Source organism: Monodon monoceros, unplaced genomic scaffold, assembly GCF_005190385.1.
Source record: "Monodon monoceros isolate NGI ecotype Baffin Bay Population unplaced genomic scaffold, NGI_Narwhal_1 Super_Scaffold_12, whole genome shotgun sequence".
NCBI lineage: Eukaryota > Metazoa > Chordata > Mammalia > Artiodactyla > Monodontidae > Monodon > Monodon monoceros.
In genome coordinates, this window is record NW_021703768.1 from 76,363,899 (window position 1) to 76,382,330 (window position 18,432).

At 34.9% G+C, this 18,432-nt stretch overlaps 1 protein-coding gene across 2 annotated transcripts in view; it reads right to left on the minus strand.

Moving 5' to 3' along the window:
* Positions 1 to 18,432, minus strand: part of KIAA0825 (KIAA0825 ortholog) — a 411,447-nt gene that overhangs the window by 318,524 nt on the left and 74,491 nt on the right. Inside the window, exons 4-5 of one of the 2 annotated variants that reach the window (XM_029217064.1) lie at positions 9,900 to 10,062; positions 6,163 to 6,832 (exon numbers count right to left, since the gene is read on the minus strand). In XM_029217064.1, coding sequence (XP_029072897.1) covers positions 6,163 to 6,832; positions 9,900 to 10,062 — 833 coding nt within the window. Of the gene's footprint in view, positions 1 to 6,157; positions 6,833 to 9,899; positions 10,063 to 18,432 lie in introns of those variants that run through there. The other variant, XM_029217063.1, reaches the window with a different exon arrangement.

An 18,432-nucleotide genomic window follows, 5' to 3' on the forward strand; every position in this document is an offset into this window, starting at 1 on the left:
ACAAATGCTTCTTTCTGTACACACTTTGCATGCTGGCCTCAATATACTTCTTTACATTTCCCTGAGATCATCACTCAGCTAGTCAGAGCTACTTGAGGAGTAGGAGAGAAATTAGGGTGATTTTGACTGGCCTACTTTCCAACTGTGATCTGTGCCTCCTTAGTCAAAATTCTGCCTTTATCTGGGCTTGAGGGTCTTCTTTACTCTAAAGGATCTTTTCATCCCCAGAGGGATTCTGTTTCCCCTAGCCCCAATCTTCCTTAAACAAAATATAAAGGAACTGGGAGAGGGAAGGGGTAGAGGCCACCAAGTTTCAACCTCTCACCCACTGGAGATCTTTAGAAACCTTCCAAATACTCAAAGGCACGTATCATTCACTCAAGCCTTTCCCTTTCAAGCTAACAATAACCTCAAGAAAAATTCAGAGTAAGATATACAGGGGATCATGACATTTATCCTATGATTGAAATCTCCTAATTGCATCGTTTCATATTAAAATACAGAGAATTTATCTAACTAAAATTTACTACACATAAACAATCCTCTTTTTCAAGCACTGAGAAAAGTAGCAATATCTTTTCTTACATCCAAAGAAAATACAATTTTAAAAGTAAAAGTAACTCGATGACTTAATCACTTAAAAGAGTATCTGTAAAAATATTATTATTCTTTTCTAGAATATATCACCAAATCACAAAAAGTCTATAATATTTACATTATAACATTATTTCACCATTTTCTTCAAATATCAAAACATAAAAATAGACACATAGACCAATGGAACAGAACTGAGAACCCAGAAATAAACCCTTGCATATATGGTCAACTAATATTTGACAATGGGACTAAGAATACTCATTGGGGAAAGGGTTAAATAAATGGTGTTGGGAAAAGTGGATAACACATGAAGAAGAATGAAACTGAGCCGTATCTTACAACATATAAAAAAATTAACTCAAAATGGATAAAAGACTTAAACCTAAGACCTGAAACCATAAAACTCCTAGAAGAAAGCATAGGGAAAAAGCTCCTTAATGTTAGTCTTGGCAATGATTTTTTGGATATAATACCAAAGGCATAAGCAACAAAAGCAAAAATTAATAAATGGGACTATATCAAACTGAAAAACTTGTGCACAGCAAAAGAAACTATCAACAAAATGAAAAAAATCTATGATAGGGAGAAAATATTTGCAAACCATATATTTAGTAAGGGATCAATATACAAAATACATAAAGAACTCATACAATTCGGTAACAGAACAACAACAACAACAAAATCCGATTAAATAATGGGCAGAGGACCTGAATAGACATTTTTCCAAAGAAGACATACAGATGGCCAACAGGTACATGAAAAGGTGCTCAAGATCACTAATCATCAGAGAAATGCAAACCAAAACCACAATGAGATATCACCTTATACCTGGCTATCATCAAAAAGGCAAGAGATAACAAGCATTGGTGAGGATGTAGAGAAAAGGGAACCCATGTGCACTGTTGGTGGGAATATAAATTGGTACAGCAATTGCAGAAAACAGTATGGAGGTTCCACAAAAAATTACAAATAGAACCACCATCAGCAATCTCACTTCTGGAATATATCTAAAGGAAATGAAAACAAGATATCAAGGAGATATCTGCACCCCCATGTTTGTTGCAGCATTATTCACAATAGCCAAGATAAGGAAACATCCTAAGTGTCCATTTATGAATGAATGGATAAAGAATGTGGGAGATTGAGATAGATAAAATGGACTATACTTCAGCCATGAGAAAGAAGGAAATCCTGCAATTTGCAACAACATGGATGGACTTTGAAGGCATTATGCTAAGTGAAATAAGTCAGACAGTCAGACAGAGATAGACAAATACTATAAGATATCACTTATATGTGAAATCTAAAACAACTAAACTCATAGAAACAGAGTATTAAGGTAGTTACCAGGGGATGGGGGATGGAGGAAATGAGGAGATATTGGTCAAAGGGTACAAATTTCCAGTTAGAAGATTTAAAATTTCTGGGGATCTAATGCACAGCATTGTGATTATAGTAATAATAATGTATTACATACTTGAAAGTTGTTAAGAAAGTAAATCTTAAGTGTTCTCACCACACAAAAGTAATGGTAATTATGTGACATGATGGAGATATTAGTTAATACTATGGTGGTAATCATTTTGAAGTATTAAGTGTACAAATATTAAGGGTACAAATCAACACGTTGTACATCTTAAACAGTGTTATATGTCAATTATATCTCAATAAGGCTGGAAAAAAGAGACAGTGTATATACAAGGTCTGCTTAAGATATCTCAGTAGATCACAAAATAAGCATTATGAAGTCTTGGAATGAGAAGACTGTGGGATAGTTTAGGGGAAAGTAAAACAGTGACAACACTAAAGTAGATTTAGCATACAGAGGATTCACAACAGTGCTCTTAATGGAATGAGCTATTTCCGTCCTGTTCTTTTAGTCAGTAGAGCACAGTTATAGTCAGGGTATTGCAGTCAGGCAGACCTGAGTTTATATCCTGGCTTTACTTTGTAACCTTGACCAAATTACTTAATATCTCTATGCCTTAGTTTTCTCACTATATAACAGAGATAAATAAGGGTGCCTACCTTGTTGGGTGGTTAAAAGGATTAAATGAAATAATGTGTTGCAACGTCTGACCCAATAAATGCTAACTCTTGTTACTTAAGGAATGTCTAGAGTTTCAGGCAAAATATCGAAGATTTGGGCTTCCCTAGTGGCACAGTGGTTAAGAATCCGCCTGCCAATGCAGGGGACACGGGTTTGAGCCCTGGTCCGGGAAGATCCCACGTGTTGTGGAGCAACTAAGCCCATGCACCACAACTACTGAGCCTGCCCTCTAGAGCCCGCATGCCACAACTACTGAAGCCCCCGTGCCTAGAGCCCGTGCTCCGCAACAAGAGAATCCACTGCAATGAGAAGCCAGCGCACCACAACGAAAAGTAGCCCCTGCTCACCGTAACTAGAGAGAGCTTGCGTGCAGCAATGAAGACCCAACGCAGCCAAAAAAAAAAAAAATCGAAGGCTTGGTGAGTGTAAACATATACTAAAGACAATATACAACCCATTCAAGCCAATCTAGATTTTATTCAAATAGGAATATAAATTATAAATTTTATTAAGTATTTATAAATTATTATTATTATTTTGCTAATCTCAAACTGTATTTCCTTAATAAATAAAATTTGGTCATTGGGCAAAATGTTAGTGGAAAATATGATTGCTTTGTTAAGAGTTAGTTTAGGAGTTCTCACACAGCATTAACAGCAGTTACTCAGTTTTCTTCCCTTTACCATGTCTAGCTTAAACACGGTACCTGCTAAATGCCTTGCCTGTGGCAGGTACTCAATACAGCAGAACGGAACTGATTTTCAAGCAGCCCACCTGAACAGTGCTGTTTGAAATTTCTTTCTTTTACAAGTGACAAAGAATTTAATTTTACATTTTGAGACAAGACCCAATAGCATGGTGGTTAAGAACATGGGTCTTGAAGACATAGAGATCTACATGTGAATCCTGACTTTGTGCAAGTGACCCAAGGCAAGTTAATCTTTCTAAGCTTCTTTCTTTGTTTATCAAATTTAATAAGGAAAGGGATGCACTTAGTACAGTGCTTGGCACATGGAAAGCATTCGTTTAACAAGTGATTTATACCAAAGTTCAGATAAAGCAGCTTGAGAAAGATCAGTGCACTTGGATTTATGGAAAGTGCTTCAAATTTTGGTGTAAAAGCCAACGCACATAGTTTTCTCTCACAAAAGGGAAAACACCTCAATATCAGCCCTAAAGACTCCATAGCAACTTACACATATTTTTAACCATATGGATCTTTTCTTCTGGTATAAACTAAACTATATTTAGCACATATAAAACTTTCATGTTGAAAGTACTTTACAAGTAAGCATAAACTTTTTGAGAGGACATAAAAATTATAGAAAATAAGTACACTTATGAAAATGCATTTAAAATTTATGTAATAATTAAAATGAAAATCTATTTACTTTGAGCAAAATTGTAATGTTCCTAAATTAACTGATTTTGTATTCTGCTGTAACCTAAACTTGGCTGATGCATCTCTGTTCTGTGATGTGACACAGCTTCCTGAAGAAAATAAAAATTCTAAGACAAAACATTAAATTATTTGAAAATTCATATATCATATTCATATAATATATTCATATATCAGAGAAATTTGGTATTGTGGTATTTTATTAAGGAAGGTAGACAGAAATATAGTGAGCTATGGAAATTTTTATGAAATGATCATAAATTCAAAAATAGCAATTCACCAAATGATAATTTTCAAATAATTAAAAAATATAGTTTATGAACCTATTTAGAAACATACCTCAGCATTCTATGTAAAGCATGAGTAATCATAATTTTCAAAATAATCATATTTTTTTACCTTAAGTTTTCTTCACTGGTAGGAAATTAAAATGATGACAAGAAAAATTTATTATATCATAATAGATTCTTTTATCTTTTGAATAAAATTAGGAATCTTCAAATACTCTTTTATTATATATATTCTTATAGGAACAACATTAGAGGAACTTTAAAAATCAGCTGTAGTTAATGTTATGCTTCCATAACCAATTATAATATAGAATCTTATAATTAGTATTTCATAATAGGGCCATATTGGCATTGGCTGACTAAAATATTACAATTTTAAACTTCCAATTTTCATTAATAAAAATTTCAACAAGTGTTCAACACTTCTTTTTACTTAATAATGCTTCAGCTCTGGAAGATACAATGGGTTAAAAATTAGACTTTTCTGTTTATATATATATATATATATATATATATATATATATAAAGTTCCACCCAATAATTTATGTGATTAAAAAACTGAAAGTCTTGGGCTTCCCTGGTGGCACAGCGGTTGAGAATCTGCCTGCTAATGCAGGGGACACGGGTTCGAGCCCTGGTCTGGGAGGATCCCACATGCCGCGGAGCAACTAGGCCCGTGAGCCACAGCTACTGAGCCTGAGCGTCTGGAGCCTGTGCGCCGCAACAAGAGAGGCCACAATAGTGAGAAGCCCACGCACCACGATGAAGAGTGGCCCCTGCTTACCACAACTAGGGAAAGCCCTCGCACAGAAACGAAGACACAACACAGCAAAAATAAATAAATTAATTAATAAACTCCTATCCCCAACATCTTCAAAAAAAAAAAAAAACTGAAAGTCTTATTGGTAATATTTCTGACTTACATTTCCAATATCTTTAATAATTTAAATAACAGGAAAGAACACACTTCTATTACTATACTTAGAGAAAAAGAAATGCATAAGAGAAATGTGTAGTGGAGAATTTCACAACATTTCTTTTCTGATTTATTTTCAAATTTGTAATTAAGTTTAACCACATAGAAAAGTTAGAAAATTAAAGATATCAATACTGGAGAGGGTGTGGAGAAAAGAGAACCCTCTTGCACTGCTGGTGGGAATGTAGATTGATACAGCCACCATGGAGAACAGTATGGAGGTTCCTTAAAAAAACTAAAAATAGAATGACCATATGACTGAGCAATCCCACTACTGGGCATATACCCTGAGAAAACCATAATTCAAAAAGACACATGCACCCCAATGTTCATTGCAGCACTATTTACAATAGCCAGGTCATGGAAGCAACCTAAATGCCCATCGACAGACAAATGGATAAAGAAGATGTGGTACATATATACAATGGAATATTACTCAGCCATAAAAAGGAACAAAATTGGGTCATTTGTAGAGATGCGGATGGATCTAGAGACTGTCATACAGAGTGAAGTAAGTCAGAAAGAGAAAAACAAATATCGTATATTAACGCCTATATGTGGAACCTAGAAAAATGGTACAGATGAACCAGTTTGCAGGGCAGAAATAGAGACACAGATGTAGAGAACAAACGTATGGACACCAAGGGGGGAAAGTGGTGGGTGGTGGTGGTGGTGGTGGTGGGATGAATTGGTCTGGGATTGACATGTATACACTAATATGTATAAAACAGATAACTAATAAGAAACTGCTGCATAAAAATAAACAAATAAAATTCAAAAAAAAAGAAAGAAAATTAAAGATATCAAAAGGTTTAAGTTAAGCCAAACAGAAATTTAAAAAATCACTAACCCAAAGCATGCACTGCTCCTCTATGCCTGCTGGAGCTCTTGCTTGTTTTAATCACACGGACAGCATTTTCTTTGAACTGCAGCTCACAAAAATTTTCAAGAAATTTTGCCATTTCTTCTGTAACTGTATCCAGGTAAGTTTCTTTAATGAATTTCACTGTTGAAGATGGAGCTAAAATTTCACGTAGTGTGTTAAAATCCTCTTTTATCATTGAGTATAACTTAAGCATTGTACCTTGGTATCCATCAGCCATTATGTCTAAATTTGCTTCTCTGCTGTAAGGAGGAAAACAGTTCTGCAGAAGTTTAGTCAACAGTTTATTCTGTATGTTTTGGTACTTGATTGTAACTTCTGATTCTGGATAAAGAAATAAGAGTTGTTGTATGCATTGTTTTTTCAACAATATTTTTTGCTGTGAATTGTTTATTTCATTGTGGGTTTGTAATTTGCTCACTAAGAAGCGTCGAAGATGTAGTCTTATATCATCCCATATAGACTTTACATCCATAGAGGAATGATCTTCAACAGAATGAAGAGAAGTACTAGAGAGGAAATGGAAAGATGTTCCACTTAGAATGGATGGGAAGGAAACACTGCTGTGGCAGGAGAGGTCCCAGAGTAAATCCAATACCATTTCTTCTTGATTTTGTTCATTCTTCAACAAATCTTGCTAATAAAAGTAAATTATAATGTTAGAAATGTGATTAACTATAAGAGTAGCAAGAAAAAATGATTTCTACAATCATACAGAATTGCATAATAATTCATTTCAATTTAGAATCAATACTATGATGTTTTCAAAAAAAAACTTATTTTTGCATTTGAAAGTTAATCTATTCAGACATTTTAGAATATTATCTTTATGGTCTGTTAAATTTTGTAAAGCCCAGGTGATGAACTAATTTTTCAATTAGATTTCTCAACACATAGTTTTTAGCCCTCGTTGTTATCCATTCCTGATATAACCTGAGCTGTATGGAAGCTTTAGCTTAAAAATTCTAAATAAAAATCTATAGTAAAATATCGACTGAAATGTACTCCTAAGACGAAATAAATTTAAGATCATGCCCCTAATTATTACCTAGTAGATAATTTTCATGCCTGAATGAGTATACTTATTATTATAAATTCCCAAATGAACATAGAGAACAGAGACCTTTAAACATAGTATGTGCCTAGGGGTTACTAATAGCTGCCATCCTGAGAAATAAAAGTTAATACATTTAAAGACTTTAACTTTCATTTAAATTCCTTTTTGAGAGTCATGTTAAGAAAGATTTTACTTTGGAAAGTAATCTGAGAATATTTCAGTTCTCTCCAAAGAAATAACTCAAAATGGGAAAAAATACTCTCAGAATTGTTCCTCAAAACATAAGAAAAATTTTTGTATATTTTCTGTGTCAACTGACAGAAACAATAGTAGATGTAATTAGGAATAGAAAAAAGACAAAAATTTACTTTGTTTTTGGACTTTGAATTACATGCACAAATTCTCCTTACATGCTGACTCTCCTAATTATGTCTATTTCAGGTAGTACTGAAATTAGCTTATATCCTCTAAGTAGCAACTAGCTGATTATTTAAAAAAAAACCTAAAAATGGAAGCAAGGTTCAAGCAGTATAAAATCAAGCCAGCTTGGAAATTACCTATTGACAAAGGTATTATGTGTGACTCAGAAAAATGAACTCCTAGACAAATTCCAGGGCTCTCTCTCTCAGTCATTCTAAGCATTGTGATCTCTAATTTAATGTTCTGTCTGTAATAAATAATAATGTCTAATATCTATGTAGTAGTTTATTATATAAAAAGCACTTTTTGATACAGTCTCTGACTTCTTCATAATGAAAACTCTGTGACATAGATACTTAAAACTTCAATTTACAGATAAGGACACTAAAGTGCAGAGTGTTTAAGTTACTTGCCAAATGTCACACACAATAAAGCACAGAACCAAGAATGGATGCCTGGTTTCATTCTCCTCATCCATGTTCTTTCTAGTACACTCTAGAGAACCAAAAAGTGAACTGACTTTTCTGAAGCTCTACTTCCTCTCTTCCTTTTTATTTAGTTCTTTTGATACTTCTGGAAAATAAATGTCCTTAGATAGAGTCCAGAACTCCAGCATTATGGTAAATTCTATAGAGCAAACTGGTCATATTAGTGCCTCAGACTTGGGTTTCTTTAAATCAGTCAATAACTGTAAATATTTGATCAAGCAAACATTTAAAGAACGATAGATTTAAAACATGTGGACATGTATTAAGTATGATTGCTTAAATTTTGAAAATGACTTCATACAACTGCCATAATGAGAAGCTCTGTTTCTTATTTAGTTAGATAATTAATAAATAAAAATTTTCTATGGAAAAAAAAATAGATGTATGAAAAAAATTCTGTCAAGATTGACACTTTCAGCATGTAAAAACTTGACAAGGTCGTTTTAATCTGGATCTGTTTTAATAATGTGGTTCTTTTCTCAAAATAACATGATCAATTATGTTAAAACACCTAGGTCTGGAAGAGGCCTATCAGTCTAATGAATTTGAGCAAGACTAAGGCGGCCTTTGCCCTGCAGTGAATAGAGAATGACTTATGTGTGACAGATTAAAAGATAATTAAAAGCTTTTGCTTTTAATTAAATGAGAAAGCATTATTATATCAATATTAATGAAATTCATTACACACGGCTCTTAATAGAAATTAAAGGAATAACTATATCCATATTTATTCTTCAAGCCTCCACCTTCAAGAGATAATGGGTGAGAGGATTTTCTTAAAAGAATAAGCCTTCAGGGCACACAATCTTCCTTTCTCTTTCTTTTATTACTTTCTAAACATTTAAGAGACATCTGCAATAATAACAATAGCCAAAAATTATTTTCATCTGATTCTGTCATCCTAAGCCATCTACAACCTTAAGATATTTTCCACATCTGCCTTAGTCAATGTTTGATGCTTACACAAAAACAGTGCCTTTCTTCCCTAAATTAAATTAAAACCATAGCTACAGAAATCCTGTTTTCTAACAATTGTGCTGTTTCTCTAGTTCTTGGAAGCTAGCTACCCTTGTAGATACAGGTGTAATAAAATAAGTATTTCTTTTTTTTTTTTTTTTTTTTTTTAAATAAGTATTTCTTATTGAAGGCTACAAAAACCTCTCTAACATAGAGTGGTCAGTATCCAAGAATGACCAATGTAATAATTCTCCATCAATTAACAGTGTCCTATAAATTGCTGCCTTGATTGAAAAGAACTGGATATGCCTGCAGGTTGGGGATGAAGGGAATAATGGACAAGGCTACTTAATAGATACAACTGATGATGATCTTATTGTGCTTAGTAATGAGCACAAGAAAATGAGTAGTTGTGAAGGGACACAAAATGTAATAGATACCAACTTTTCTGATAGATAATCATGGTACATTTCAGTACATTTTGTGGTGTTGATATGGTATACATCAAACCACAAATCCCTCAGGAATTATAATGTTTAATGTCCATTTATGTAAAACCTCATTTTATTATAAAAATCATAGTGAAAAATAAAAACACATAGCTCACTGGATTCCACTGAGGATATAGAAACAAAACACAAATCCTAACCCCTAGATATGGCGGGCTAATATGGTCAATGGAATAAATATTTACATACAGAAATTGAATGAAATGTATTCCATGTTCACCCACCCCACTCCACTGTTAAAACAAAGATTCTATTTTTTTTTTTTTTTTTTACCAGTGCTTTGAGAAATTTTATCATATCTCCATGGGGAATGGATGGTGACTTGGATGAATTATAATTATTTAGCCATTCAAAACAGTCAGTTGTTGTTCGTAGCTGCACATCTGGACACTGTTTGTTAACTTCAGACTGTATTTCTTTAATGCAGTGTTCTATGCTATAAAAAAGAAAAGAAAAAATTATTTTGGTAGGAAGTAGGTAATGGCTCTGTCTCATAATATCACAGATCCTGAAATGTTTATATGCAGTACCCAGTGGCATACAATTTACAAAATTATAAAACATTCATATATGAAAATAGTAACAAAGAAACTATATTTTCATTCATAATTGAAAACTGAAAGCTCAAATTTTCTGGTCGTTTCATTTCAAACGCAATAGAGGAAACATATCTAGCTACTCAAAGATGAATTAAAAATTCCTTTGTGTTAAATAAAAAATCAAGTATAGATGCAATGAAATAATGATCCTCTTGATAAGCAAGCAGTGGACGGAAGACAGAGATAAAATATTCTTGATGACCGAAATCAGAAACATACACTATATACTAATACATGAATGACTATATAAATTATGGAAAACCTCAATCAGTGCAATATTAAGAAATCACAAAAGTTACAAAGAACTTATAATTTTTAAAGTTGTAAAAGATACATGCTATATATACACTGTTACTACAGCTAAGTACCTTTTCCTGCCATCAAACTCTACTCCAAAAAAAAAAAAACCCAAAACATGCTAAAGATTGCATGTTAAAAAAAAAGACTGGAAGGAAATGAAACAAAAGGTTAATAGCAATTATCCCTGGGTGATGAAATTTGGTGTTTTTTTACTTTTCTTTATTTTCTAAATTTTTTGAAGGCATAAGATGAAACTCTTCATTTACAAATAAATAAATAAACAGAGAAAACATGCCCAACTGCATCTTCCAATATATATATGTTTAAAAAATTCCATTAAAAGTATCCTTAGCTCTGAAACTAAAAAGATGTACCATTTTAATTTTCATTTAAAAATCTGTGCATTAATTATCATAAATCTTTGTGGAGTAAACTGGTGACCTTAAGCATAATGTCATCTGTGGAGCCACAAGGATATGACATATTACTACCACCTGATGGCAGCATATCTAAACTGCAAGAAAGCTTTATAAACAGGAAAATTATTTTGAAGCTGAATCCCTTCACCCCAAACTGACAAGTTATGCATTTGCCTCTTAACAGTATTAAGAAACATCTGTTACTAAAAAGGTTACTACTGTTTTGAAAATATCATTGCTATTAATTATTGATTCCATGTGATAGAAACACGGAGGCTTTGGAAACCAAGCTCTGATGATTAAAATTGATGTCATATGAAATTCTCTTCTTCGAAATTCGTATAAGGTATTGGTTCCATATAAAACATACACTGTAAAACTTTTAAGGAAAATTTTTCAGGAGACTTCTGAGCATGAGCGAATTCAAACTAAATTACCTTGAAAAAAATACATTCTGAGAATCAAAGAGCCTTTTCATGAAAACAAAGAACTTGCAAGAAAAACAATACCTCCTTAGGCCACAGGCCACTCAGTTTCCTGATGAGACAGTCTTACTCAGGAATACCAGTTCTAAGTCTGACACAAGATTGGCATATATTTTCTTAATTTACGTAAGCACTTCTATGGGCTGAGAAACACGATGCCCAAAGCACATACCTTGACTCTAGGGACTGGTTATCAAAGGTTTTTATTATAGCATCCTCCCGTGTCTCACTCAGTCAAACCTAATAGATTACAGCAATGTGAACTGGAAAGGCTCAGCCGTTAGTTTACCTAAATCTATTTCAATCAAGACTCAGCTTTTAGGCTAATCTCTAACATGTGAATCTGGGTAGAGGCCAATAACTACAACTTATAAATAGAGTAAAGCCTTCAGAGAGCTAGATATTTTAGTAATTTGTCCAAACACTGATAAAGGGATTGAGCAGTTGCATTTCAGAGGACCTCCCTCATTGATACAAACTAAGACAGTTGAGCTGGCTTTTAAATCATTTTGGAACAAGTTTTAAAATGACAGAATTCACCTGTACCTGATGTTGTTTTTATGTGGCTAAATATCTTGTCATTCTGCCATTCACCACTGTCTATACATCTTGCTTTAAAAGTCTGAAGTCTAGAGATTTATCGCTTGATTATTATTCAAAGTGAATACTTTCAAAATTTAAGATGAATATCAATTTGGCAATTTATCTTCTTTAACTGAGGTCAAAATTAATTTAAAAATTAATTTTCAACATCGAAAAGGTAACATATTATTTTCATATATGTGTAGTAACATTGCTGATGGAGATGGTGATCTTGGGTGGGAGGAGGTCTATATATATCCTCAGACTTAAATGATGCAAGATCTTGATCTAGCTTTTCAGAAATAACATGATACTTCTCTTTATTCTGGTTTAAGTGTTTTCTGTTTTACTGTAAGTTGCTTCTAATTTTCTTTAGAAACAAGGTCAGTCATAAAAATATAACCAAGGTTATTCAGCAAATAGAAATCCAGTTAGCACATTCATTAACCAAAAATGTCAAAAGTCTAATGTAGATGTAGAATCTCTGCCCTAAACAGTTTAAATTCCCAAATTTACACCATTAGTTGGCTTAGCAAGGACTTCCTAAAAGCATATTCTTAAGTTTATTTGTAATATTAAAACCACTGAAAATATCCTAAATTTCCATCAATAGGAGAATAGTTATATTCATTCAGTGAAACAGTATTTCATTTTATTTTCATTTTTGAATTTTAATTTATTTTTACAGTAATACAGTATTTCATTTCATTTTATTTTCATTTTTGAATTTTTATTTTTTTATACTGCAGGTTCTTATTAGTCATCAATTTTATACACATCAGTGTATACATGTCAATCCCAATAGCCCAATTCAGCACACCACCATCCCCACCCCTCCCGCGGCTTTCCCCCCCTGGTGTCCATACGTCTGTTCTCTACATCTGTGTCTCAACTTCTGCCCTGCAAACCAGTTCATCTGTACCATTCTTCTAGGTTCCACATACATGCGTTAATATACGATATTTGTTTTTCTCTTTCTGACTTACTTCACTCTGTATGAGAGTCTCAAGATCCATCCACGTCTCAACAAATGACTCAATTTTGTTCCTTTTTATGGCTGAGTAATATTCCATTGTTTATATGTACCACAACTTCTTTATCCATTTGTCTGTCGATGGACATTTAGGTTGCTTCCATGACCTGGCTATTGTAAATAGTGCTGCAATGAACATTGGGGTGCATGTGTCTTTTTGAATTATGGTTTTCTCAGGGTATATGCCCAGTAGTGGGATTGCTGGATCATATGGTAATTCTATTTTTAGTTTTTTAAGCGACCTCCATACTGTTCTGCATAGTGGCTGTATCAATTTACATTCCCACCAACAGTGCAAGAGGGTTCCCTTTTCTCCACACCCTCTCCAGCATTTGTTATTTGTAGATTTTCTGATGATGTCCATTCTAACTGGTGTGAGGTGATACCTCATTGTAGTTTTGATTTTCATTTCTCTAATAATTAGTGATGTTGAGCAGCTTTTCATGTGCTTCTTGGCCATCTGTATGTCTTCTTACGAGAAATGTCTATTTAGGTCTTCTGCCCATTTTTGGATTGGATTGTTTGTTTAATATTCAGCTGCATGAGCTGTTTATATATTTTGGAGATTAATCCTTTGTCCATTGATTCATTTGCAAATATTTTCTCCCATTCTCAGGGTTGTCTTTTCGTCTTGTTTATGGTTTCCTTTTCTGTGCAAAAGCTTTGAAGTTTCATTAGGCCCCATTTGTTTATTTTTGTTTTTATTTCCATTACTCTAGGAGGTGGATCAAAAGAGATCTTGCTGTGATTTATGTCAAAGAGTGTTCTTCCTATGCTTTCCACTAAGAGTTTTATAGTGTCCGGTCTTACATTTAGGTCTTTAATCCATCCTGAGTTTATTTTTGTGTATGGTGTTAGGGAGTGTTCTGATTTCATTCTTTTACATGTAGCTGTCCAGTTTTCCCAGCACCACTTATTGAAGACACTGTCTTTTCTCCATTGTATATCTTTGCCTCCTTAGTGATAGATTAGTTGACCATAGGTGCGTGGTTTATCGCTGGGCTTTCTATCTTGTTCCATTGATCTATGTTTCTGTTTTTCTGCCAGTACCATATTGTCTTGATTACTGTAGCTTTGGAGTATAGTCTGAAGTCAGGGAGTCTGATTCCTCCAGCTCCATTTTCCCTCAAGACTGCTTTGGCTGTTCGGGGTCTTCTGTGTCTCCATACAAATTTTAAGATTTTTTTGTTCTAGTTCCGTAAAAAATGCCATTGGTAATTTGATAGGGATTGCATTGAATCTGTAGATTGCTTTGGGTAGCATAGTCATTTTCACAATATTGATTCTTCCAATCCAAGAATATGGTATACCTCTCCATCTGTTGGTATCATCTTTAATTTCTTTCATCAGTGTCTTATAGTTATCTGCATACAGGTCTTTTGACTCCCTAGGTAGGTTTATTCCTAGGTATTTTATTCTTTTCCTTGCAATGGTAAATGGGAGTGTTTCCATAATTTCTCTTTCAGATTTTTCATCAGTAGTATATAGGAATGAAAGAGATTTCTGTGTATTAATTTTGTATCCTGTAACTTTACCAAATTCATTGATTAGCTCTAGTCGTTTTCTGGTGGCATCTTTAGGATTCTCTATGTATAGTATCATGTCATTGCATACAGTGACAGTTTTACTTCTTCTTTTCCAATTTGTATTCCTTTTATTGCTTTTTCTTCTCTGATTGCATGGCTAGGACTTCCAAAACTATATTGAATAACAGTGGTGAGAGTGGACATGCTTTTCCTGTTCCTGATCTTAGAGGAAATGCTTTCAGTTTTTCACCATTGAGAAGGATGTTTGCTGTGGGTTTGTTGTATATGGCCTTTATTATGTTGAGGTAGGTTCCCTCTATGCCCACTTTCTGGAGAGTTTTTATCATAAATGGGTGTTGAATTTTGTCAAAAGCTTTTTCTGCATCTATTAAGATGATCATATGGTTTTTATTCTTCAATTTGTTAATACGGTGTATCACATTAATTGATTTGCATGTACTGAAGAATCCTTCATCCCTGGGATAAATCCCACTTGATCATGGTGTATGATCCTTTTAATGTGCTGTTGGATTCTGTTTGCTAGTATTTTGTTGAGGATTTTTGCATCTATATTCATCAGTGATATTGGTCTGTAATTTTCTTTTTTTGTAGTACCTTTGTCTGGTTTTGGTATCAGGGTGATGGTGGCCTCATAGAATGAGTTTGGGAGTGTTCCTGGCTCTGCAATTTTTTGGAAGAGTTTGAGAAGGATGGGTGTTACCTCTTCTCTAAATGTTTGATAGAATTCATGTGTGAAGCCATCTGGTCCTGGACTTTTGTTTGTTGGAAGATTTTTAATCACAGTTTCAATTTCATTACTTGTGACTGGTCTGTTCATATTTTCTATTTCTTCCTGGTTCAGTCCTGGAAAGTGATACCTTTCTAAGAATTTATCCATTTCTTCCAGGTGGTCCATTTTATTGGCATAGAGTTGCTTGTAGTAGTCTCTTAGGATGCTTTGTATTTCCGTGGTGTCTGTTGTAACTTCTCCTTTTTCATTTCTAATTTTATTGATTTGAGTCCTCTCCCTCTTTTTTTTTTTTTTTTCCGGTACGCGGGCCTCTCACTGTTGTGGCCTCTCCCATTGCGGAGCATAGGCTCCGGATGTGCAGGCTCAGCAGCCATGGCTCAGGGGCCTAGGCGCTCCACGGCATGTGGGATCTTCCCGGACCGGGGCACGAACCTGTGTCCCCTGCATTGGCAGGCGGACTCTCAACTGCTGAGCCACCAGGGAAGACACCTCCCTCTTTTTCTTGATGAGTCTGGCTAATGGTTTATCAATTTTCTTTACCTTCTCAAAGAACCAGCTTTTAGTTTTATTGATCTTTGCTATTGTTTTCTTTGTTTCTATTTCATTTATTTCTGCTCTGATCTTTATGATTTCTTTCCTTCTAACTTTCGGTATTGTTTGTTCTTCTTTCTCTATTTCCTTTAGGTGTAAGGTTAGATTACTTGAGATTTTTCTTGTTTCTTGACGTAGGCTTGTATAGCTATAAGATTCCCTCTTAGAACTGCTTTTGCTGCATCCCACAGGTTTTGGATCGTCGTGTTTTCATTGACATTTATCTCTAGGTATTTTTTGATTTCCTCTTCAATTTCTTCAGTGATCTCTTGGTTATTTAGTAACGTATTGTTTAGCCTCCATGTGTTTGTGTTTTTTACGTTCTTTTCCCTGTAATTCATCTCTAATCTCATAGCGTTGTGGTCAGAAAAGATGCTTGATATGCTTTCAATTTTCTTAAATTTACTGAGGCTTGATTTGTGACCCAAGATGTGATCTATCCTGGAGAATGTTCCATGTGCACTTGAGAAGAAAGTGTAATCTGCTTTTTTTGGATGGAATGTCCTATAAATATCAATTAAATCTATCTGGTCTATTGTGTCATTTAAAGCTTGTGTTTCCTTATTTATTTTCATTTTGGATGATCTGTCCATTGGTGTAAAAGTCCCCCACTATTATTGTGTTACTGTGGATTTCCTCTTTTATAGCTGTTAGAAGTTGCCTTATGTATTGAAGTGCTCCTATGTTGGGTCCATATATATTTACAATTGTTCTATCTTCTTCTTGGATTGATCCCTTGATCACTATGCAGTGTCCTTCCTTGTCTTTTCTAACATTCTTTATTTTAAAGTCTATTTTATCTGATATGAGTATTGCTACTCCAGCTTTCTTTTGATTTCCATTTGCAGGGAATATCTTTTTCCATCCCCTCACTTTCAGTCTGTATGTATCCCTAGTTCTGAAGTGGGTCTCTTGTAGACAGCATATATATGGGTTTTGTTTTTGTATGGATTCAGCAAGCCTGTGTCTTTTGGTTGGAGCATTTAATCCATTCACGTTAAGGTAATTATTGATATGTATGTTCCTATGACTATTTTCTTAGTTGCTTTGGGTTTGTTTTTGTAGGTCCTTTTCTTCTCTTGTGTTTCCCACTTAGAGAAGTTCCTTTAGCATTTGTTGTATAGCTGGCTTGGTGGTACTGAATTCTCTTAGCTTTTGCTTGTCTGTAAAGCTTTTGATTTCTCCATCAAACCTGAATGAGATCCTTGCCGGGTAGAGTAATCTTGGTTGTAGGTTCTTCCCTTTCATCACTTTAAGTATGTTGAGCCACTCCCTTGTGGCTTGTAGAGTTTCTGATGAGAAATCAGCTGTTAACCTTATGGGAGTTCCCTTGTATGTTATTTGTCGTTTTTCCCTTGCTGCTTTCAATAATTTTTCTTTGTTTTTAATTTTTGCCAGTTTGATTACTGTGTGTCTCGGCGTGTTTCTCCCTGGGTTTATCCTGTATGGGACTCGCTGTGCTTCCTGGACTTGGGTGGCTATTTCCTTTCCCATGTTAGGGAAGTTTTTAACTATAATCTCTTCAAATATTTTCTCTGGTCCTTTCTCTCTCTCTTCCCCTTTTGGGACCCCTATAATGCGAATGTTGTTGCATTTAATGTTGTCCCAGAGGTCTCTTAGGCTGTCTTCATTTCTCTTCATTCTTTTTTCTTTATTCTGTTCCGCAGCAGTGAATTTCACCATTCTGTCCTCCAGGTCACTTATCCGTTCTTCTGCCTTGCCTTTGTTATTCTGCTATTGATTCCTTCTAGTGTATTTTTCATTTCAGTTATTGTATTGTTCATCCCTGTTTGTTTGTTAATTCTTCTAGGTCTTTGTTAAACATTTCTTGCATCTTCTCGATCTTTGCCTCCATTCTTTTTCCCAGGAACTGGATCATGTTCACTATCATTATTCTGAATTCTTTTTCTGGAAGGTTGCCTATCTCCACTTCATTTAGTTGTTTTTCTGGGGTTTTATCTTGTTCCTTCATCTGGTACATAGCCCTCTGCCTTTTCGTCTTGTCTATCTTTTTGTGAATGTGATTTTTGTTCCACAGGCTGCAGGACTGTAGTTCTTCTTGCTTCTGCTGTCTGCCCTCTGGTGGATGAGGCTATCTAAGAGGCTTGTGTAAGTTTCCTGATGGGAGGGACTGGTGGTGGGTAGAGCTGACTGTTGCTCTGGTGGGCAGAGCTCAGTAAAACTTTAAGCCACTTGACTGTTAATGGATGGGGCTGGGTTCCCTCCCTGTTGGTTGTTTGGCCTGAGGCAACCCAACACTGGAGCCTACCTGGGCTCTTTGGTGGGGCTAATGACAGACTCTGGGAGGGTTCACACCAAGGAGTACTTCCCAGAACTTCTGCTGCCAGTGTCCTTGTCCCCATGGTGTGCCACAGCCACCCCCCGCCTCTGTAGGAGACCCTCCAACGCTAGCAGGTAGGTCTGGTTAAGTCTCCCCTGGGGTCACTGCTCCTTCCCCTTGGTACCGATGCACACACTACTTTGTGTGTGCCCTCCAAGAGTGGAGTCTATGTTTCCCCC